Below are 22,988 nucleotides of genomic sequence, written 5' to 3'. Positions count from 1 at the left end.
TCCCAAGCTTGTGGCATCGTATGCAAAAAGACCTAATGCTGTAAATGCTGCCAAAGTTGCATCAAATAAGTATTGAACAAAGGCAACAAACACTTACGCACATATGCTTTACTTATTTATTTATTTTTTGGGGATACATTTGCAAAAAAAATCTGTAATTAATACATTGTCATTGTTGGGCATTGTCTGTACAATTTTGAGAACTGAAATTAATGTATAAGGCTGTAACATAACACACTGTCGAAACAGTTAATACTTTCCGGAGGCACTGTACGTCAGTGATCAGGTCAAAGCATATGCCAGCGTAAAGATATGTAAGGAGACTGACTGGTGTGCTCAATTTAAATAATGCAGGTCAGTAATTTTCCTGCGAATAATCAAAAAATAAACAAGTGTGATTGTAAAGAATATATCGTTTTGGCAGCACTATGTTGGATGTGTTACTAAATGTCATATATATATCAAAATGCATGCTTTGATCTTTCTGGGTGTGACACTCGGGAGAAAACCTTTGGACGAACGTCGAAATAAAAAGGCTTGAACATTTTGCATGTATTTTTCTTCAAAGGATTCCAATGTTTGTATTTATGGTCCCGTGACGGGAGAGAGCATCATGGGAAATGCTGATAGTGCGTTGGTGCAGAAGCATTTGTTTCGCTTCCGTCCTGAAGATCGTCCGGCAGTTGAAGGAGTGTTTGACAGGCTTCAAGGTGACATGAGGACGCCTGCAAGGAACACTGTCACCCTTCCTATGTTACAGGTATAAATCATAATGTACATATTTAAGTCTAAAATGTACGTAATCACTTTTCTTAGCACTGATCATTGCTCCACATGGTTTACAGTAGACAGTATTTCAGATTGGAGCGGCTCCATAACTAACCCTGCCCCCTCGCACACATGCGGGTAAAATATTTATGATGACACAATTTGACATTATTGTATGTCTGTTATTTTTGTGCATTTATTTGGATTTGTTATGGTCTCGTCGTTGGCAATTGAGAAAAGTTTGTCGATGAAAATAATGAGTTGCCACCAAAAAGTTTAAAAATGGCCTCTTGAACTCACATCAGTGACTTAGTTGATGTTTTAGTACCACAAAAATATTTTCTCATCTTCAACAAAGATTGTGTGAATATTAGTGAGCAATGCTAATTTTCATGTTCCTAATTACCGTATTTTCCGGACCATACGGTGCACCGGATTATAAGACGCACTGCCGATGAATGCTCTATTTTGGATCTTTTTTTCATATATAAGGCGCACAGGATTTTAGGATGCATTACAGAAGTCATATTATTATTATTTTTTTTCTAAAATGAAAACACTTCCTTGTGGTCTATATAACATGTAATGGTGGTTATTTGATCAAAATGTTGCATAGATTATGTTTTACAGATCATATTCAAGTTGCTTCAGTCTGCGCCGTTGTGTGGGGTTCTTATTTACGTGGCTCACCTTCGGCAGCGTCTTCTCCCCGTCATCTTTGTTGTAGCGCTGTAGCGTGCAAGGATGGGAGTGGAAGAAGTGTCAAAAGATGGAACCAACGGTTTTAATGACATTCTGACTTTACTTAAATTAATAGCGGCGCAGCATCTCCTCATCCTGGGCTCACTAGTGCAACAACAGGGTTCCCCATTAAAAAACGTCCGACCAGAACTCTCTTAATAACTAACGTTCCTTGGGTGAATAATGTAAACTCCCTACCGGTATGTTTTAGCGCTTTCATGGCAAGTTTACTGACAGATGTAAGTAAGAACTTTACAATACTTTATATTAAAAATGGCAACAGCGGAGGATGAATTTACCATAACAAGAAGATAAAGAAAAAGAAGCCTATCGACTATGGTGTCGGTACGGACTACAAAGGCGGACCCGCACACATTTTCAGGACTTATGCCGATCCCAAATACAAATCAGCAGGTACTAGAAGGTAAGAAAAGTTGCTTTTGCATAATATTGCGAAATAAAACGCAAGATAATGTCTTAACATACACACACACCATAATAATACTCTGTGAACGACCTTTGCCGTCGTCGCTTGGGTTCAATGGACCACCCAGGAAGGACATGCTTTTGAGCAGGTTTGACTTCCTTTTGCAATAAATTTGTCAGCAGCTCGGATCGCTTTTCAGCTCCTTCCTCCACTGCTCGCTCACGGTCCGCTCTTGCAGCCGCCGTCGCCTCCATCGTCCTCGTCTATGGCTCTCTGTTCCTCTCGCTCCTCATGCGCTGCCGCAAGCTCTCCAACTCCTTCCGCCCCGATCTCTCCTCCTTCTCCCCTTTTATACAGCGTGAGGAGTTGAGTTAATTGTGTACTGGTGTGCGAGCCACGCACCTGATCTTGCTCATAGCGTTGCTCCCGGCACGCCCCGCCTCTCCGCTCAGCCGCAATTTCCGCCTCCTTTCCGCCATTTTGGGCAGGGCTCCAGTATGCCCTGCCCCGCCATCGGACCGTCGGCTCCGCCTCTCCACAGTCCTCCATCGCCAGACGCAAGCCGGGCTGAGCCTACTCCCCCCTCTCTTTTTTGAAGGGGCGGGAAATGAAGACTGCCACCTGTCTTCTCTTCATTTTCTTCCTCCATTTTGTCTTTGTCCTCTGGTGGGGAAGTAGCTACCCCGCCCTCTGCTGGCGTTGTGTGGTCCTCTTCAGTTTGCGAGTCAGCTACAACCATTTCTTCTTCTTCTTCATCATCATCGTCATGTTCAGATTCTTCATCTTCATCGTCATATTCTGATTCATCATTTTCATCATCTTCTTCTTCTTAATCTTCATCTTCATGTTCTGATTCATCATCTTTATCTTCTTCTTCATCTGCATCGTCATGTTCTGATTCATCATCTTTGTCATCTTCATCTTCATCGTCATGTTCTGATTCATCATCTTCATCATCTTGTTCTTCTTCTTCTATATCTTCGTCATATTCTGATTCATCATCTTCATCATCTTGTTCTTCTTCATCTTCATTGTCATCATCATCTGATTCATCTTCTTCTTCTTCTTCTTGTAACCCCACCACTCCTTTCACTTCTTCTTCTTCCTCTTCTACTGCACGCTCCACCGGCTGTGCATCTGTCTTCTCAGCAGGGGGCGCCTCCTCTGCACTGCTGTCTCCCTTTTTGTGCTCCTCCGCTACTTCTTTCGGGGGGCACTCGCTGCTACCTCCCACCTGGTTCGCCAGCGCGTGCAGGAATCGGCAATTCTGTCGGCTGCTTGCTGCCAGCTGCGTGAGCGCGCCGGCGAGGGCCTACAGAGTATATTCCTCCTCCGTCTCCGGTGGTCCAGCCAGGTTGGGCGCCAAATGTGAACGACCTTTGCCGTCGTCGCTCGAGTTCAATGGACCACCCAGCAAGGACATGCTTTTGAGCTGGTTTGACTTCTTTATTTTGCAATAAATCTGTCTGCAGCTCCCCGCCGTCGTTGTCGTCCTCGTCTATGGCTCTCTGTTCCTCTCGCTCCTTATGCGCTGCTGCAAGCTCTCCAACTCCTTCCGCCCCGATCTCTCCTCCTTCTCCCCTTTTATACAGCGTGAGGAGATGAGTTAATTGTGTGCCGGTGTGCGAGCCACGCACCTGATCTTGCTCATAGCGTCGCTCCCGGCACGCCCCGCCTCTCCGCTCAGCCGCATTCTCCGCCTCCTTGCCGCCATCTTGAGCAGAGCTCCAGCGTGCCTTGCCCCGCCGTCAAACCGTCGGCTCCGCCTTTCCACATACTCGTATGTTGAAGCACAGTACAATCCATTAAGCGGTGCGGCCTCATACTGTAGCTTACCAAAGTCGTACTAAAATATTTTGATAGTTTTGAGCATCGTGTGCAATGTTCTATATTTTCAATGGAGCATATACAATATTGGTGTTGTTTACCTGAGTCATATTGCAGTCTACAAGTATCTCTTATGTGTGACTGCCATCATATGGCAGTCTACACATATCTCTTATGTGTGACTGCCATCTACTGGTTACACTTATCATTTTACCATGTACCAAATAAAATAGCTTCGAGGTTTGGAGGCACAACCAAAATTATTCCATACATTAGACGCCCCAGGTTTTAAGGCGCACTGTCGAGTTTTGAGAAACTGAAAGGATTTTAAGTGCGCCTTATAGTCCGAAAAATACAGTATATAATATAAGAACACTTTGTTGTTTATTTGATTTTCTTTAGGATTCCACATCTCTTAATTCCAATAAAGTCCTTTTGTTGCTTTGATCACATATTCACTATTGCTATACTTTGGATGGTGAAATCCACTATTAGGTGTTGAAATGGCCCAATTGTAAGTGTGCATGCTCCAGAGTGTGTTTGTTCTATGTAACACACAATAATCTACCCTTCTGTTGGCATGTTAATGGCAACAACATTCATGATCTTGTTGTCATCAAAGTAGTCATTTCCTTGAAAATGTGTCCGTGTGTGTTGACTTGCAAAAGTAAATTTGTGCTTTTGTCAAAAAGGAATTTCAAGCACAGGAATGAAAATATTTTTTTCTTTTCTCCTGCATTCTTTCACCCCAAGTAGATGAGCAAGCAGTGGCTATTTCTGCTTATGTTGACATAAGGGATGTCGACCTAAACAGCTTCCACTGTAATTATGCACAAATAGGAGGGTCTCTCTCATGGATGATTACCGTGCTCCAAATCATGCAAGTAAAAATCTTTCTAATCTTAAGTATGTACTGTATGTCCCGCAGTCCTCCATGATCGGAGTGTCACCAGAGTCTATGGTGAAGAGATTATTCAAGTGCATGTACAGTATAGATGCCACACCAACAGCATCTGGCAAAGTCAGTGCCTCCTTGGCTCCAGGAGTGTGTCGAGAGCAGTTGGTCATCTTCCTCGCAGACGTGTTGCGGGGCACTGCTGAAGAACGAGCGCCTCTTGTTCTGGCCATGTCTCAGGTCGGAGAATGCTCCAAGACTGTCGCCTTTCAGCAAGTAACAGAGGTGAGAAAAGTCATTGATGTCCTGATTATTGGTGCCACATATCTTTTTGGGGGATTTTCTCAGGGCATTCAGTCCATCACAACTGTACTTTTCAGTTTGTCTTAGAAGACATTTGGCCTCTCATCACTTCATTCTCTCAAACTTAAAGTACCAGTAGAGTTGATAAACAAGCAGACTTTATATGCTTAACTGTTTCATTGTATCCATTAAACCATATCCTATCCTATTTATTATCCGCGAAGTAGGGATGTCACATTATGAAAATTTCTTATCACGGTTATTGTGACCAAAATGACCAAGGTTATCGATATTATCGCTGTAATTTTAAATGTGTTCAACATTTTAAAAAACTACTTATACCGTAATCTTTTAACCAAGTTTTATTTTAAAAAAACATAAACAACACATTCTAAATGTATATATGTACTTCAAGGAGAAAGTTGAATGTACATTTGAAAGTTACACAAGCATTATAAACAAAGTAATATGGCAGAAACAAAATAAGACTACTAATAAATCAAAATAAATGTGAAAATTTCGCAAGATGACACTTTATGGCTATAAGATGTAACTGCACGTTTAGTCCACATAGATAAAAAAGTGTTCATATATGAGGTCTAGTCTTACACGTAGGACTGCACGGTTATGGGCAAAATAATAATTGACATTATTTTTTATCGATATTGAAATCACGATAATTAATCATGATTATTAACTATGTTAGGTAAAACAGTGTTGGTGTGTGAATGCGATGCCATGATGTAATTTGTAATGTATGATAAAAATGCTCTAGATAAACGTTATCCATATTTTTAAAGACAAATATTTGTGTTTTTGTTCAATAATGGTATCAGCGTATCATTTTTTTAATCACATGATGCCGTTATGTCTTTCTACATTTTCATATATATATATATATATGTATATATTTCCTTGAGTTGCCGCAGGGCATATAGTATGCGCCTGCCTTGAACTACTGCCGGTTCAAACTCGCTTCGTAAAATAATTAGCGCATGCTTAGTATTACCGCCTGGTCAAACTCGTGATGTCACGAGTGACACTACCCCGTATCGTTTTCAAAATGGAGGAGGCTGATTTCAATACTGGTAATTTGAAATCGCATAAAGGGAAGAAGATTAAGAGCTATTCAGTAGGATTTAAGGTCCAAGCTTACATCACACTCAAATTTTTACTGCATGCCTTTGGTAAGTGCCGGAGTGAGAAGAGGTTTTAAATTAATTAGCGCCCCGGCTGCAATTCAAGGAAATACGGTTTATATATATATATATATATATATATATATATATATATATATATATATATATATATATATATATATATATATATAGCTTATTATTTTGTTCTCTGCTACAAAAAATGTTCTGTGCTACTACTGCCATTGTATGACCCAAGGGATGAGAATGTTCACAAGCCAACTTTTTTTTGATAGTTCTTACAGGACTTGATCTTTGCTGTAGTCCAGATTCTGGTCTGTAAAGGACGCCTTCAGGGATGGAAACCTGAAAATATGGGTGATTGCTCTCTCGGTGTCAAACTTTTGGCGGAGCAAATGTGCTCAGAACTCAAACCCACAGGTAAAGCAGCGATCCTTTTGGCTGTTTTATAATACAGATTACTGTATTATATAAATGTTGTTAAAATTTCAAATGTTCTCTTTCTCTTAAGACCAAGAAGTCTATGATGTTACTCATTTGCAAGATTGGATCTTTAGAGTACCCCAGGTATCTTTGTACCTGATGATGCTGGTAGAGGAAGGGTTAAATGTGTCCCTAAGTGTGCAGTTAACACACACTCCACTCCCTCCTTGTTATGACACACCCTGGAAAGAGTTTAAGAGTCTGCTTGATATCCCCACTCTCATGTTTCTGGCACCACAGGTTAGTATTGCAGCATCATTCCTTTGACATTATTTGACATGAAAACAAGCCAGTTATAATGTGACATTACAGAGGCACTGCACAGCCTCTAAATCCTTCAGAATTTGGAGAGTATTTGTAAAGACTAGTGGACTAAAATGTTTGTGACCCAACTACAAAAAAAACATCTGATCAAATATTTCATTCCATTCAATGAAATACAAATTCATTAATAAATAATTTAAAAAAATCCTGGATATCTATTCAAAGGAAATGATTGTGACTTTTTTGATGATTTGTAAGGGGACGAACAGGACCCTATTTTCCGGGCTGCAGAGCACACTCATATTTAAAGGGGAACTGCACTTTTTGGAGGAATTTTGCCCCCCGGATGGATGGATGGCAACAATAAGAATAAATAATGCCGTTCTAAGTTAAAAATACTAACACAGACACTTGTAAATATGTTAGCATATTTGCTAACAATAAAAATAACTTTTGCTGGCTTGATAACATTACAATAGCACATACAAATATACATGAAAACACTCCTACAGACATCACACATGGGATGGTGGAAGGTTCAAAGTGTGGGTAAAAAGTATTGGTTTACTGTCTAGAAAATACGATTCTTACAAAATCAGATGTTTTGATCTTTCCAGCTGCCTGACGCATTCTGTGCAGCTTGGAGACTTGTGTTTTCCACCCTGCTGCACGGAGAGAACTTCACACGAATGGTGGCTGGACTGACACACTGCGGACCCACTTTGCTGCTCATCAAAGACACAAAGGGACATGTTTTTGGTGGCTTTGCCTCGCCCAGCTGGGAAGTCAGACCTCAATTCCAAGGTAAGAAAATCATATGTCAGTTTGCTGTTTCAGTTGTGCGAGATGTAGGATGAGACCCCTCTTGTCACAGGCCAGTTTGAAGCCTAAAATGAGGCCAAAACTCAAAATGTTATACGCAACTTAAAGAGGAACTGCACTTTTTTCACAATCATTACGAAAGACATGACAACAAATGTCTTTTTTTAAATGCATTTTAACTTATAAGTATAAGTCAGCTTATAGCGGAGACAATGTGCTGTCCTCTTTTCGGCTAATAAAATCCAATAAAAAAGAGACAACAATACTCCATATACATTTTGTGACTTGAATATTAACCAAGTATTAGTGATATTTTTATTTTAAGCACTAACACAGACAAACTTTTTACAGCGGCGACGTGACCACAAGGTTTTGTGCCAATTTTGACATGATCGAATGATCAGATGCTTCCTCCATTCCTTGCTCGTCAAACTTTATTTTAGATCATAAATCATGCCTCTCACCTGCATAGTAGAAGGACGAGAACATATACCGACAAGTCGGTACACATTGACAGCCAATTTAGACCAGTAAATGGCGAGAGTGACACGAAAACATTCTTGGTTCCAGCTCTCTTTTCCTCACAAGGATTATGAGTCATTCTTCATCTGAATTGGAATATGTGAACGTCCTAGCAGTCAGCATCCTTAGACAGTAAGGGATGTTTTATTATGTGTATTAGCGCTCATGAAGTCTGCAGTGAGTAATAATCAGTGATGTTGAAAATATAACCGAACGTTTGTGATGTGATTTTGAAATTAATGCATAAAATAAGCAAAATATGTAAAAATTAAATGTTGTTATTGATGTACCTGTTACTGCATTACATATATACTTACATCATGTATATAAATGTGGATGTTTTTCAAGGGCTTTATAGGCAGGATAGAGCAACTCCCTTATGCCCTATTGTAAGCTGACTTTTGACTGCATTTATTTACTATTTAGAATGCATGTATTCATGTGTCGCCATGTATTTCATAATGATTGCCAACAATTACCGAAATGTGCAGTTCCTTTTTAAGATAATAGAGATGAGACGTCAGTATGTTGATATGTTCGGGGTATATAGTGTATGGGTGAGAGGACATGTGCAGTGAGGTCCACAAGTATTTACACACCCTGCAATTTTGCAAGTTCTCACACTAAGAAATTTGGGAGGGGTCTGAAATGTTCATCAGAGATGTATTTCCACTGTCAGGGACATAATCTAAAAAGAAAAATCCGGAAATCCCATATTATGATATTTTAATGATTTGATGAAATGTCCCAGAGCATCCAAGAGATGTATCTTTCAAGTTTAAGTCTGGCTGAGCCAGTGACTCCTAGGAAAGACTGGATGGCAACCAAGAACAGTTTGGTCGACTACTGGAGAGACAGTTGGCAGCTCGGAAAGACGCCACCCGGGACAGTATGGGTTAGCACCCCAGCCTGTATCTTTCGTGAGAAAGAACCCAAATAAGCTACGGAAAGCCCTACAGAGCAATACCCCCAGGAGATCCCAAGAAGGGGGGAGGATGAGATCTCCAATCGGACGGACAAAAGGTTAATGACCCCCGCAAACAAACTGTCTACGAGTATGACATGTATCTGCGGCAAGCTGTGCAAAAATCAACTTGGATAAAGAATCCATCTGGCCAGAATGAAACGTTTGGAGCGGGAGATCGAGGTTCAACGCACAGGTCCTGGACCTGGTGAGACGCAGGAGGAGCCCGGACAGATCCCAGTCCCTCCACGTACCGGAGACTCTCAATCGCAGCTCAGTAGTTCCACAGCAGCGGATTAAATGGCCCCAAACAAACAGATGGAGCGAGTGGCTGCAGTTTGATGAGGACGTGTCCAACATCATCCAAGCCACAGCCAAAGGAGATGTCGACAGCAGGCTCCAGGCAATGAGTACCATGATCGTCAGCTATGGCTCTGAAAGATTTGGACGGATGGAGAAGGGCAACACTGAGTCCGCCCCCTACAGCATGAACCCCAGGGCCACTAAGATACAGCAACTGCGCCAGGAGCTTCGAACCCTAGGGAAACAGTTCAAGAGAGCTGCTGAGGAGGACAAACAACCTTTAGAAGAGCTGCGTAACATCCTGCGGAAGAAGCTGACAACTCTCCGCAGAGCAGAGTGGCATAGGAGGCTTGAAAGAGAGAGCTAGGAAGCGAGCAGTCTTCATTGCCAACCCCTTACAGTTTGCTAAACAGCTGCTCGGGGACAAGCGCAGTGGCCGGCGTGAGTGCCCAAGAGAGGAAGTGAATCGCTTCCTCCAGTATACCATGAGCAACCCACTGAGGGGACAAGATCTAGGTCCCAACAGAGCGCTCATCAGCCCTGCGCCACCAACGGCAGAGTTTCAGTTGACAGAGCCCAGTTTGAAGGAGTTTGAAGAGGTGATCAAGGCAGCCCGCTCAGCATCTTTCCCGGGCCCCAGTGGTGTACCTTACCTGGTCTACAAGCGCTGTCCAGGGCTTCTCAAGCATCTGTGAAAGACTTTGAAGGTGATCTGGCGAAATAGGAGATTGGCCGACCAGTGGAGGTGTGCAGAGGGAGTTTGGATCCCCAAGGAGGAGGACTCAAATAACATCAACCAGTTTCGGACTATGTCACTTCTGAGTGTGGAAGGGAAGGTATTCTTCAGCATCGTCTCCAGAAGACTGACCCAGTTTCTCCTCAAGAACAACTACATCAACACTTCAGTGCAGAAGGGGGGGATTCTGTCTGCTGTCTAGAGCACAACGGTGTCGTCACACAGCTCATCAGAGAGGCCCATGAGCGCAGAGGGGAACTTGCTGTGTTGTGGTTGGACCTGACTAACGCCTATTGGTCCATCCGACACAAGCTAGTTGAGCTTGCGCTACACCGCCACCATGTTCCCAGTAAGATCAAGGACTTGATCCTGGATTATTATAATATCTTCAGGGTCTGGGTCACTTCTGGGTCAATAACCTCTGACTGGCATCACCTTGAGAAGGGAATAATAACAGGATGCACCATCTCCGTTATCCTTTTTACTCTGGCGATGAATATGGTGGTAAAGTCTTCTGAACCGGAATGCAGAGGGCCTCTATCCAGATCAGGTGTTCGACAGCCGCCCATTAGAGCCTATATGGATGACCTTACCATCACAACATCATCAGTACCACGGAGCACGTGGATCTTGCAGTGATTGGAGAGGCTCATTGGATGGGCCAGAATGAGTTTCAAGCCTGCAAAGTCAACGTCTATGGTGCTGAAGAGGGGGAAGGTGGTCAACAATTTCCGATTCTCAATCTCAGGAACGGTCATCCCATCCATCACGGAGCAACCAGTCAAGAGCTTGGGAAAGCTCTTTGACTCCAGCCTGAAGGACTCTTCTGCTATCCAGAAGTCTACTGAAAAGCTTGGAGGTTGGCTCACCAAAGTAGACAAGTCTGGCCTACCTGGTAGATTCAAAGCCTGGATCTATCAGCACTCCATCCTTCCCAGAGTCCTGTGGTCTCTCCTTGTATATGCAGTCCCAGTAACAACAGTGGAATCCTTTGACAGGAAGATCAGCAGCTTTCTATGGAAATGGCTGGGTCTTCCCCGCAGCCTCAACAGCGCTGCTCTGTACGGGACAAGAGACATCCTGCAGCTACCCTTTAGTGGGCTCACTGAAGAATTTAAGGTGGCGCGCACAAGAGAAACCCTACAGTACAGAGACTCCAGGGAGAGCAAAGCGTCATCAGCCGGGATTGAAGTGAGGACAGGAAGGAAGTAGAAGGCAGAAAAGGCAGTGAAGGTGGCTGAGTCACGCCTTACGCAAAAAGCACTGGTTGGTGTCGTAGCAACAGGGAGAGCAGGCTTGGGCTACTTCCCAAAGACTCAAGTCACCCAGGCCCGGGGCAAAGGCAGACGACCTCTACTCCAGGAGGAGGTTCGAGCAAGCTTGGAGGAAGAGCGAGTGGGCAGGGTAGTGGGCCTCCGGCAACAGAGGGCATGGATAAGATGGGAGGGCACGTTGCAGCGCAAAGTCACCTGGTCAAACATCATGCAGGCAGACTTCCACCGCGTCCGGTTCCTCGTGGCAGCAGTCTATGATTTCCTCCCTAGCCCAGCAAACCTCCATGTTTAGGGGTAGAGCGAGAAACCCTCCTGCTCCCTTTGCTCCAGAAGAGGCTCCTTGGAACAACTCTTCAGCAGTTACTCAAAGCATTTGCTGAGAGCATAGCCTCAGCCATCAGCACCAGCAAGCAACATCCTGCGCCAAAGAAGGCAATGTATTTTATCAAAGCTGGAGAGAGACCTTGCGCACGTCCAAAGACAAAAATAGGACTCCTTCACACAGCCTCTGATTGGCAGCTACACGTTGACCTGGGAAAACAACTGAGGTTCCCCCAGCACATTGTAAAAACATCTCTACGGCCAGACATGATCATCATTTCAGAGGCTTCGAAACATCTTATCATGCTGGAACTAACAGTGCCTTGGGAGGAGCTGATTGAGGAAGCCAACGAAAGGAAATGTGCCAAGTATCAGGAACTGGTGGAGGACTGCAGGGGCTGGAGGACTTTCTACGAGCCAATAGATGTTGGCTGCCGTGGCTTTGCAGGACGCTCCCTCTGCAAAGTGCTTGGCCGATTAGGAGTCACAGGGGCGGCCAAAAGGAGGGCCCTTCAATCCGCGAGTGAAGCGGCAGAGAAAGCCACGAGGTGGTTATGACTGAAAAGGGCAGATCCTTGGGTTGCTACTGGGACACAAGTAGCAATCCCGGCTGGGTCGCCTGGACGAGGGTGTCTGATATGGCGTGACCCGAAACACCCGATGAATCCAGGTTACATCACTGATGATGTGTCCCAGTGCATCCAGGAGATGTATCTTTCAAGTAAGTTACTGGGGTTTATAAGTATTTGCACAGAGAGTAATGACTCTCAAAGAGCGGTCAGTCTACCTTAAAAAAAAGTCCAGTTTTACCCCACAACTAATCACCCACCCACTAACCCTTTGAGCTCGTTAAAGTCACCTGTGCAGCCTACAGTCAGTCAAGGTCCAACTGCTACCATGTGCTAGACCAAAGAGCTGTTAAGAGACCAGAGACAACATTGTAGAGCTCCACAAAACTGGAAAAGGATATGGGACAATTGGGAAGCAGCTTGGTGAGAATAGAAGAACTGTTGCAGCAATTGTTGGAAAATGGAAGACGCTAAACATTACTGCTAATCTACCTCCGACTGGGGCTCCCTGTAAGATCTCTCCTCGTGGGGCATCACTCATGATAAGAAAAGTAAGAAATCAGCCCAGCACTACACGGCAGGAAATGGTGAATGAAGAGCTGGGACCACTGTTTCCAAGGCTACTATCAGTATAGTGGTTTAAAACCATGCATCGCACGGAAGATTCCCCTGCTTAAGTCAGCCCATGTCCAGGCCTGTCTGAAGTTTGCCAATGGCCATCTGGATGATCCAGAGGAGATATGGGAGAAAGTCATGTGGCCAGATGAGACCAAAATAAAACTTTTTGGTTTAAACTCCACTCGTCGGGTTTGGAGGAAAAAGAAGGATGAGTATCATCCCAAGAACACCATCCCTACAGTGAAGCATGGGGGTAGAAACATCATGCTTTGTGGGTGCTTTTCAGCAAAGGCGACAGGACAACTGCACTGATTTAAAGAGGGGATGAAAGGGGCCATGTATTATGAGATTTTGGCCGAAAACCTCCTTCCCTCAGTCAGAGCATTGAAGATGGGTGGTGGCTGGGTCTTCCAACATGACAATGACCCGAACCACACAGCCAAGATAACCAAGGAGTGGCTCCATACGAAGCTTACCAAGGTTCTGGAGTGGCCTAGCCAGTCTCCAGACCGAAATCCAATTGAAAATCTTTGGATGGAGCTGAAACTTTGTGTTGCTCGGCCACAGCCCCAAAACCTGACAGATCAAGAGAAGATTTGTGTGGAGGAGTGGGCCAAAATCCCTCTTGTCGTGTGTGCAAACCTGCTGAAAAACTATAGAAAACCTTTGACTTGTTCTAATGTGTGCAAATACTTATGAACCCCAGTAACATACAAATAAATCACTAAAAAAATCATACTATGTGATTTCCACAATTTTCTTTTTAGATTATGTCTCTAACAGTGGAAATACATCTATGATCAGGGGTCTAAAACTCAGTTCACCTGGGGGCCACTGGATGCAGAGTCTGGGTGAGGCTGGGCAGAAAGAAAAGATTTCCTAAAAAAAATTGTTGCATACTCCTCAGCATGTCTAGTTTCAAATTGTATCCCTTGTGCACCGCAACTTTCTCTGTGCAAAAAAGACACGTCGGGGTGCCCCTGTGCTAAACAAAGAAATATTGCATCTCCCACTTTTCCTGGAATTGTCTTTGCTCATCACTTAAGTTTATTGCCACTGTAGGCTTTGAAAAAGACATGTTTGGGGTTGTGGAATACATTTGTATTTGGCCGATGCACGGAGAATAATGTTATTTCTGCAATGTGTGTGGTTCCGCTTTCCCTCCATACAGCAACACGGCGGTTGGCGGATAATAGTAAAGTACCGGGATAGCGAGCGCAAAAAAGTGACGGCTCCGGAAGTGTTATCCGGCGTCATATAGACATATATGTAGTGTTCATCGTGTGAGGCAATGCAAATTAAACAATTATAAAAACACAAATAACGGTTTGAATTGGTCAAGGTTATCGGGGACTGTTATTACTGACGGACAGGTGTCGCGCGGTGACTGCAACCAGGTACGTAAGAAAACCCTCGTCTCCATGGCAACGTCTCTGTCGCTTTCACTCGTTTGCTGCTTTTCCACTAACGCAGGAATAGGCAACCCAGAACGTTGAAAGAGCCATTTTGGACCCAAATAACATAACGCTGTCACGCGCCATTCATATAAAACTTGCGGGCCGCACTAACATTAAACTTTCACATTAAGGTGGGGGCCGCAAAATAGCCTCTCGCGGGCCGCAATTGGCCCGCAGGCCGCGTGTCTGAGACCCCTGTCTATGATGAACATTTTAAACCGCGCCCTAATTTCTAAGTGGGAGAACTTGCAAAATTGTGGGGTGTGCAAATACTTGTGGACCTCACTGTACATATCAATATATTAAAGTGATGAACCAAAGCAAACAGAAGTTACCTGGAGGACCAGAGAGAAAGTCAGAGAATGAGTCCAACATTTTAATTAGTAAGTCCAAGTGGCTCCCATCGCTCCCATCCTGTCGGCAGGAGTATCTGTTCTGTCACATATAAAGTAAGCACATCCGTAGAAAAATACCATATCATTATTTGAAGGGAGAAAAAAGACATTTTCAATTAATTTGAAAATGTTTTCAAAAACAAATGATAATAATCCCTTCACACTAAATCTTTGCAAAGCATATTTTGCTGTAAATACTGTCATTTCGTATTCAGTATTTGGGGTAGGAGATTATCAGCATGGAACATCTTGACTTTTCAAGGTGCAAGTAACCTGTGAACAGCTGTTCTATGACTTAACATGGAACATTAACAATAATGTCAAATATGTCACTAGAATACGGCACGCGGGCTACATGCGAACCGTTAAGATTTTCAATCCGGCCCACTGGATGTTCCACATTATTTTTTTAGACCTTTAGCATCAAAACTGTCGCCGCCATTATGATGTGCAGTGATGTTTTCAAATTACCGTAAGTCTTGAACTATAGAAAGTATTTCAGTGGTTGAAATCTGCGCTTCTGGGTGTTATAGGTGTCATTACGGTAATCTACGTCACAGCAGCTCAGACGAAGAACAAACCAGAGTGGGCGGGGTTTGTTTTCAGAGCAGCCAACCTGAAACGCTTGCGTCAAAAACAGATGCGGAAGCAGATTTTTACGTGACAATATATCATGTTGTAGGCGTTTATCACACTTTGTATTCATATTTTGCTGTTGTTAACATTTTTGTTGTGTTTTCCTTGGTCTAAAAAGTAAAAGAAGTTCATGTCTGAGTGATCGTGTTTTGTTTTTTTGGACACTCAGTTCCTGTTTTTGCACTTCCTGGTTTGTTTTGTTACCATGACTAATCATTAGTTTTCACCTGTCACTCACATATCTCACGTTTTGCACTCGCACACCTGTTTTCACTAATCATGTGTATTATTTAAACCGAAAGTTGCCAGGGAGTCAGGCTGGCGACTTTACCTCTACTCCCTTCATGCCATGCCATGCCTGCTAATCACACTGTCCATAGTTTCCCTCCTGCCCATGCCACGTAAGTTTTTTGGTTCTTTTATGTCACAGTTTTTAAGTTTTGTTTTTTTGTCCATAGTGCTGCCTTTGTGCAAGTTTTTGTTTTATAGCCAAGTTTTGTACTTCCGCCCTCGTGCGCGCCTTTTGTTTATTCCTTTTATGAGTAAAATAGTTTTAATTTTCCTGAAGGAACTCTCCTGAAGGAATCAATAAAATACTATCTATCCATCTATCTAAAATAAAATATGTACTTACATTCACGCTTTGCTTGCGCCAACTTTCCTTTGCCTTGTGGAAAAACAAATCCCAAAGTCCACGCTTTGATAGAAAGTCGCCAGCATCCAAACAATTTCTCCGCAAGAGAGTTGGACGAGATGGACGCTTCTTGGGAGGTCCTGCGCGCTTTGGAGGCGGAAACTCTGCGCTTTTCCCCCAGGGAGCGCAGGGGAATGATGTGGGGAAAAGGAGGCAAACTGGTGCCGCTCCCGTCCCGGAAACGCCGTCAAAAGCGAAAGCCGTCAGGAAAGGCTTCTCCGAGCTGCAGGACACGCCGCTCCCGCAAGCTCCTCCCCCTCCGGGCGGAAATAGGCTGCAGCCTGCCCGGCCTCCCCAGGACAACGTCACGCCACCGTCAGCGGTTGACATCACAGCTGAGGAAGATTTTTTTCTCTCAATGCTTTTTTTTTGATCACCCGCCTCCAGCAAAAGACTCTAGCCCCATAACCATGGTAAAATAAACAAAACATGATCACACAGACATGACAAAAGAGGAGCGATTTTCCTATGTTGTTAATATTCAGTGTTTTATTGTTCATAGTTAATATTGTAAATCCTACTTTCTTTATTTCAATGTACATTATGGGTGTCCCATTCAGTAAAAAAAAAAAACGTAAAATTCCATTCCGTTTTTTCGAGGTGCTCTGTCATGACGTTTTTAGAACTCTATCAGACATTGTGACTTTTGGTATTAGTGTTTTTGAAAATAAGTCACCCAAACTAGGACTGGGCGATATATCGATATAAACGATATATCGCGGGTTTGCCTCTGTGCTATATAGAAAATTACGATATCGTAATAGTCAATTATAAGTTCTCACGCAGTTGCTTTTAGCTGCGGGCATTACACTACAGGCATTTCTCACTCCTTCTCGTCTCTTCTTCTCACAGAGACGTAAAACAAGCCCACCTTCTTACATTCGTCACATACTGTCGCGCGTGTAACGTCATACGCTCTCGCCGAGCAGAGAGGTAGCAGCATTGCTAACGTTAGCTGAAGCAAGTCGTGCAAGTGGAGCGGTGCGAGTGACATTACAAGAGAGAGATGGTGCGAAACTGATCTCAAATGGAAGAAGAAAAAAACCAGCAGGAGGTCCATCATCTGGCAGTGGTTTGGCTTCAAGCGGGAAGATATTCAGCAGACAACAGCAATATGCAAAGTATGCAGCAGAAGTGTTGCTACAAAAGGTAGCAGCACTACTAATTTGTTCTTTCTTTTAAAAAGTCACCCGCGAGATAATGAAGAGTATTTAATAAATACAGTTTTGGTAAATTGACTTAGTTGTGATTTCCCTCTCTGCATGAAAGTTTAAAAGTAGTATATATTGATTAATGCAGTATGAAGAATAATGTATTAATGTAGGCAAATAGAATCATCACACTGCTGTGATTATATGCATCCGGTGTTCATTCAAGGTTAAGGCAAATTATCGAGATAGGTATCGTATATCGTGATATGGCATGAAAATATCAAGATATTAATAAAAGCCAATATCGGACAGAATATTTATTCTATTTTATTCTAGATGGTACCTCTGTTTTTGCACACCCACTTTTGGTATGATTTGTGTTCAGTGAAAATATTAACCAAAATATTGCCCAGTTTTTGGTACATTCTCTGAATTTTGCAACCCTGCAGTCAGGCAAAAGCTGTAATGCCGAGCAAACGGCAATATTGCCTGTCAGAAGGCAAATAGAATGTCAGCTGTCTTGAATAAATAATCAGATAACTGACCATAATACATATTATCTATCGCTGTTGGAAGTGTAGGCCCTGAGCAGTGTGGCTTGTCATGATGCCCATGGAATAAAATAAAATAAAATACACAAAACATTTTAGCGTGATTAAATTAGTTAGTTACCAACGCTAACACATTCTTTCTGACAGCCCTGATATGTCCTGCGAACCAGCGTCCTCTGTTGTGGACCTTTGTGATTTGGTTAACGGCATTTTGAAAAAAAAAATTGTCACTAGAACAATTGTTCTCAGGGGAATGTATATAATGTACATGTATAGACAGTATATATTTGTATGATTGTGTGTTGCATGTGTACTTGTCTGTGCAGGTGACTCCAGATGCTTCCTGTTCTCAGTCTTCCCTAGAATGAGAGTTCACACATCGACAGGTTACAACCAACACTTCATGTATCTAAACCAGAATCAGCAGACCCTGCCCAACGGTATGGTAAGGCAAGATTTAACATGTGACCCACATCATAGACAGGATTTTATACTATGCACTTCATGTATCTAAACCAGAATCAGCAGACCCTGCCCAACGGTATGGTAAGGCAAGATTTAACATGTGACCCACATCATAGACAGGATTTTATACTATCAATTCCGATCATTCATGAGTGGCATCAGGTAACACTGATCTCAAGTAATACTAGTGTTGTACTAATACCAATAAATGTCCATATTGGCTTTATTTTATTTTATTTTATTTTTATGATACTTTAAACACATGTTTCTATTTGCACTCCAAAAACTATTTTAGACCACTAAAATAAAATTACATTAAAGGCCTATTGAAACCCACGGCATAGCTCGGTTGGTAGAGTGGCCGTGCCAGCAACTTGAGGGTTGCAGGTTCGATTCCCGCTTGTGCCATCCTAGTTACTGCCGTTGTGTCCTTGGGCAAGACACTTTACCCACCTGTTCCCAGTGCCACCCACACTGGTTTAAATGTAACTTAGATATTGGGTTTCACTATGTAAAGCGCTTTGAGTCACTTGAGAAAGGCGCTATATAAATATAATTCACTTCACTTCACTTCACTACTACCGACCACGCGGTCTGATAGTTTATATATCAATGATGAAATATTAACATTGCAACACATGCCAATACAGCCTTTTTAGTTTACTACAATTTCAAATTTCCCGCAAGTTTCTTGTTGAAAACGTCGCGGAATGATGACGCGTACGCGTGACGTCACAGACTGTAAGGAAATATTAGCCCTGCCCCACTAGCGGCTAAAAGTTGTCTGCTTTAATGGCATAATTACACAGTATTTTGGACATCTGTGTTGCTGAATCTTTTGCAATTTGTTCATTTAATAATGGAGACTATAAATAACAATGCTGTTGGTGGAAAGCGGTGGATTGCAGCTGTCTTTAGGACCGAGACACAGCCGGTGATTCTTTGTTTGTTGTGAAGCAGAGCGGTCAAGCGAACATGTTTTCTCTACGTTAACCAGCATGTCTTTGGATGGGGAAATTGTGATATATATCTTACCGGAGAAATCAGTAGATTGTAGCTGTCAAAAAAGGCAGCTGTGAGCTTGGCTCCTCGGCTTCTCTCTGAGACGCTGCGTGTTCACCGCAGCCATCCGACCTCGAGGTATGTCTTTAGAATCTCACTAAAACACTATTAAAACAATAAGCAGATAAGGGATCTTCCAGAATTATCCTAGTAAATGTGTCTGATTACATCTGAAACGCTCTCACTGCCGCCGCCCAGAGCCGTCGCTTTTTTAAATTTATTTATCCTAATCCACAAATTTTTCATCCTCGCTCAAATTAATGGGGAAATTGTCGCTTTCTCGGTCCGATTGCTCTTACTGCTGGTGTCTCCCATTAAAAACAATATGAATATGTGTGGAGCCCTGCAACTCGTTACTTCCGGTAAAGGCAGGGCTTTTTTATTAGCGACCAAAAGTTGCGAACTTTATCGTCGTTGTTCTCTACTAAATCCTTTCAGCAAAAATATGGCAATATCGCGAAATGATCAAGTATGACACATAGAATGGACCTGCTATTCCCGTTTAAATAAGAAAATCTCATTTCAGTAGGCCTTTAAATTACATAGTGAACATACTAGAACATTTCTCTTTTAATAGTAAGTAAAACAAATACTCCTTATTTGGCTTTATTGACATGTGCAGTAGCATATTGTGTAATTTCCGATTATTTTGTCTAAATTATGAGTGACAAACAGTAGACGATGGATGGATGGATTATTAATCTACTTGTTCATTTACTGATAACGTGGTTATTTTCTGTTTTAACATGTTCTATCAACGCTTCTGTTAAAAAGTAATAAGCACTTTCTCTTTTGTTGTTGGGATACTTTTCCACATGTTCATTATATTATATATACTATATACATATTGGCATCCTCACTCATTAATTAAATGGACTGTAATGAAGCTTGTAGTGACAGTGCTGTGCAGTATGTGACAGTGTGCATCATAACATAGTGGCGGCTTGGAAAAGAAGAAGACAGAATCTTGTGGTAAAAGTTGCTTGTCAAACTATCGGGAGTCTTGCAGATTGTTGAATTAGTGACACTGTTTATACTGTACATTTTAGATAGCTAAAAAGATAAATATTGTACTAAGACACAGAGGCAACCTCCAAATGTTTTAAATGTTGTCGCATGACAGAGATATTTCATGAAAAGCAAGGTCATTTGTAATGTGTTTATGGTGAAAAAGTACCAATAATTGTCACACTCACACTAGGTGTGGTGAAATTTGTCCTCTGCATTTGACCCATCCCCTTGTTTGCCCCCTGGGAGGTGAGGGGAGCAGTGGGCAGCAGCGATGGCCGCGCCTGGGAATTATTTTTGGGTGATTTAACCCCCAATTCCAACCCTCGATGTTGAGTGCCAAGCAGGGATGTAATGGGTCCCATTTTTATAGTTTGGTATGACAACCTACAGATCTCAGGGCGGACACGCTAACCCAGTGGTTCGCAACCTTTTTTCAGTGATGTACCCCCTGTGAAATTTTTTTTTATTCAAGTACCCTCTAATTAGAGCAAAGCATTTTTGGTTGAAAAAAAGAGATAAATAAGTCAAATACAGCACTATGTCATCAGTTTCTGATTTATTAAATTGTATAACAGTGCAAAATATTGCTCATTTGTAGTGGTCTCTCTTGAACTATTTGGAAAAAAAAGATATAAAAATAAGTAAAAACTTGTTGAAAAATAAACAAGTGATTCAATTATAAATAAAGATTTCTACACATAGAAGTAATCATCAACTTAAAGTGCCCTCTTTGGGGATTGTATTAGAGATCCATCTGGGTTCATCAACTTCATTCTAATCATTTCTTCACAAAAAATGTGAAGAAATGGAACATGTCCACAAAAAAATCTAGTTGTCAACACTGAATATGGCATTGTTGCATTTCTTTTCACAGTTTATGAACTTTCGTATTTTGTTGAAGTATTATTCAATAAATATATTTGTAAAGGATTCTTGAATTGTTGCTATTTTTTAGAACATTTCCAAAAAATATCACGTACCCCTTGGCATACCGTCAAGTACCCCCATTTGAGAACCACTGCGCTAACCAATAGGCCACTGAGTAGGTTTCCAGATTTTCCATGTTTTTGGTATTGTTGTTATCTTCCTGTTGCTGCTGGTCAGACTTGCTCATGTTCGTTTCCATCCAGAAAAGCTTGAGGAATGACGTCATCGACTATACATATGAATTTGTTTGGCGTCAAATTTTAATGTTGATTTTTGTTGACAGAGTTGACAAATAGTTGCACTCCTATCTCTCATGAACTCATCTGATGTCTGGCAAACAAAACAAACAGCGTTACCTGTTTCCCAACAATGTTTGCCTATAATTCCCAATCTCTATGTGAACCGAGAACACGTCTTATATACAGGATCTAATGTAGTAAAAGGCACATTCATAATGCTATAGAATATTTACAGTATTTTGGTCATTATAAGCAATACAGTAACTTTTTGGCAGTGCATTAATTTCACAGAGCACATCCCATCAACAACAATTCCCCTTAACTATGGTAGACTTTGTTAGAGCCAATGATGACTACATTTGGACAAATGATGAGCCATAACCTTATATTTTTGAGTCTGAATATGGGGAGGATAAAAGTTTTAGAAACTGGTTTATACGAAAATCCAGCTATAGTGAAAAATTAAGGACCTGATTTACTAAAGGTTTGCGTGTAACACTTGCAAACCTGATAGCACACGCAAAGCTGATCTACTAAATGTGTGCAAAGTGTATTTTTTAAGTGAACAGAATAAGAAGTGCAAATCATTTTGCGTTCCTCTCTTCATTAATATGCAAAATCTATACTGATCATCAAAACGGCCCACAATAATGGTAGAATATGCGAATAAAATTATCAACACCCATCACCGTTTTGCGAGCACTATATTGCGTTTTATTTGCGTGTCAGCATGTTTGGAGGGTCAGAAATTAAAAAAAGATTAGACATATCGTCTATTCAGCAACATTTTATTTTATAGCTGCTAGAGCAGTTAATGGGCTGATTAAAACTAATTGAATTGCTGCATCATTTTGGTATTTTTGGAATTATGTTTTTTTTTTTACATAGAACATTTCTTACTTAAAAAAATCTTACATAAAAAATACATTCTTGAAGTATGCATTTTTTTGCATCTTGAGCAAAGTCAGTGCAGCCTTTCTCCCATGCACCTTCAGCGCTGAAAAAAAAAAGTGGTGTCATAACGTAGTGCTCATAAAAAATGGCAGATGTCTCCTGCATGTTAGAAAACAGCAAAATGCCACAGGTGGGAGCAGTAAATTAGTGTTTCCGTGATAAAGGCCTGTATAGTACACACAAAATCCTTTCAAGACCGCTTTTAAATAAGGCGGTCTGCATCATTTTTCAATTGTACTCACAGTGTTAATAAATCACATGCAACACTACCATTTTTAGTACATTTTATATATTGCACACGCTGTTTAGCGCGTGGTCTTTGGATCTTAGTAAATGAGGCCCTCAGCATCATGTAAAAGTAGTGCTAAAGAAAGTGCTAAACAAAAAATTCAAAATATGAACATAAAACAATCACTTTCTATACAATGTCTGCTCACATTATGATGCCAATG

General features: G+C 41.9%; 1 protein-coding gene across 4 annotated transcripts in view; it reads left to right on the top strand.

The window, feature by feature from the left end:
• The window catches only part of meak7 (MTOR associated protein, eak-7 homolog), a 53,451-nt gene that overhangs the window by 5,841 nt on the left and 24,622 nt on the right, over positions 1 to 22,988 (top strand). For all 4 annotated transcript variants that reach the window (XM_061919965.1, XM_061919962.1, XM_061919963.1 and 1 more), the window contains exons 2-7: positions 569 to 760; positions 4,692 to 4,943; positions 6,394 to 6,538; positions 6,630 to 6,841; positions 7,483 to 7,669; positions 18,205 to 18,323. In XM_061919965.1, coding sequence (XP_061775949.1) covers positions 614 to 760; positions 4,692 to 4,943; positions 6,394 to 6,538; positions 6,630 to 6,841; positions 7,483 to 7,669; positions 18,205 to 18,323 — 1,062 coding nt within the window. In that variant the 5' untranslated portion in view covers positions 569 to 613. The remainder of the gene's footprint in view (positions 1 to 568; positions 761 to 4,691; positions 4,944 to 6,393; positions 6,539 to 6,629; positions 6,842 to 7,482; positions 7,670 to 18,204; positions 18,324 to 22,988) is intronic.

The sequence above is a fragment of the Nerophis ophidion genome, linkage group LG14 (assembly GCF_033978795.1).
Source record: "Nerophis ophidion isolate RoL-2023_Sa linkage group LG14, RoL_Noph_v1.0, whole genome shotgun sequence".
Lineage (NCBI taxonomy): Eukaryota > Metazoa > Chordata > Actinopteri > Syngnathiformes > Syngnathidae > Nerophis > Nerophis ophidion.
The sequence above is the reverse complement of the archived record's forward strand: the minus strand, read 5'-3'. Positions and strand labels throughout refer to the sequence as shown.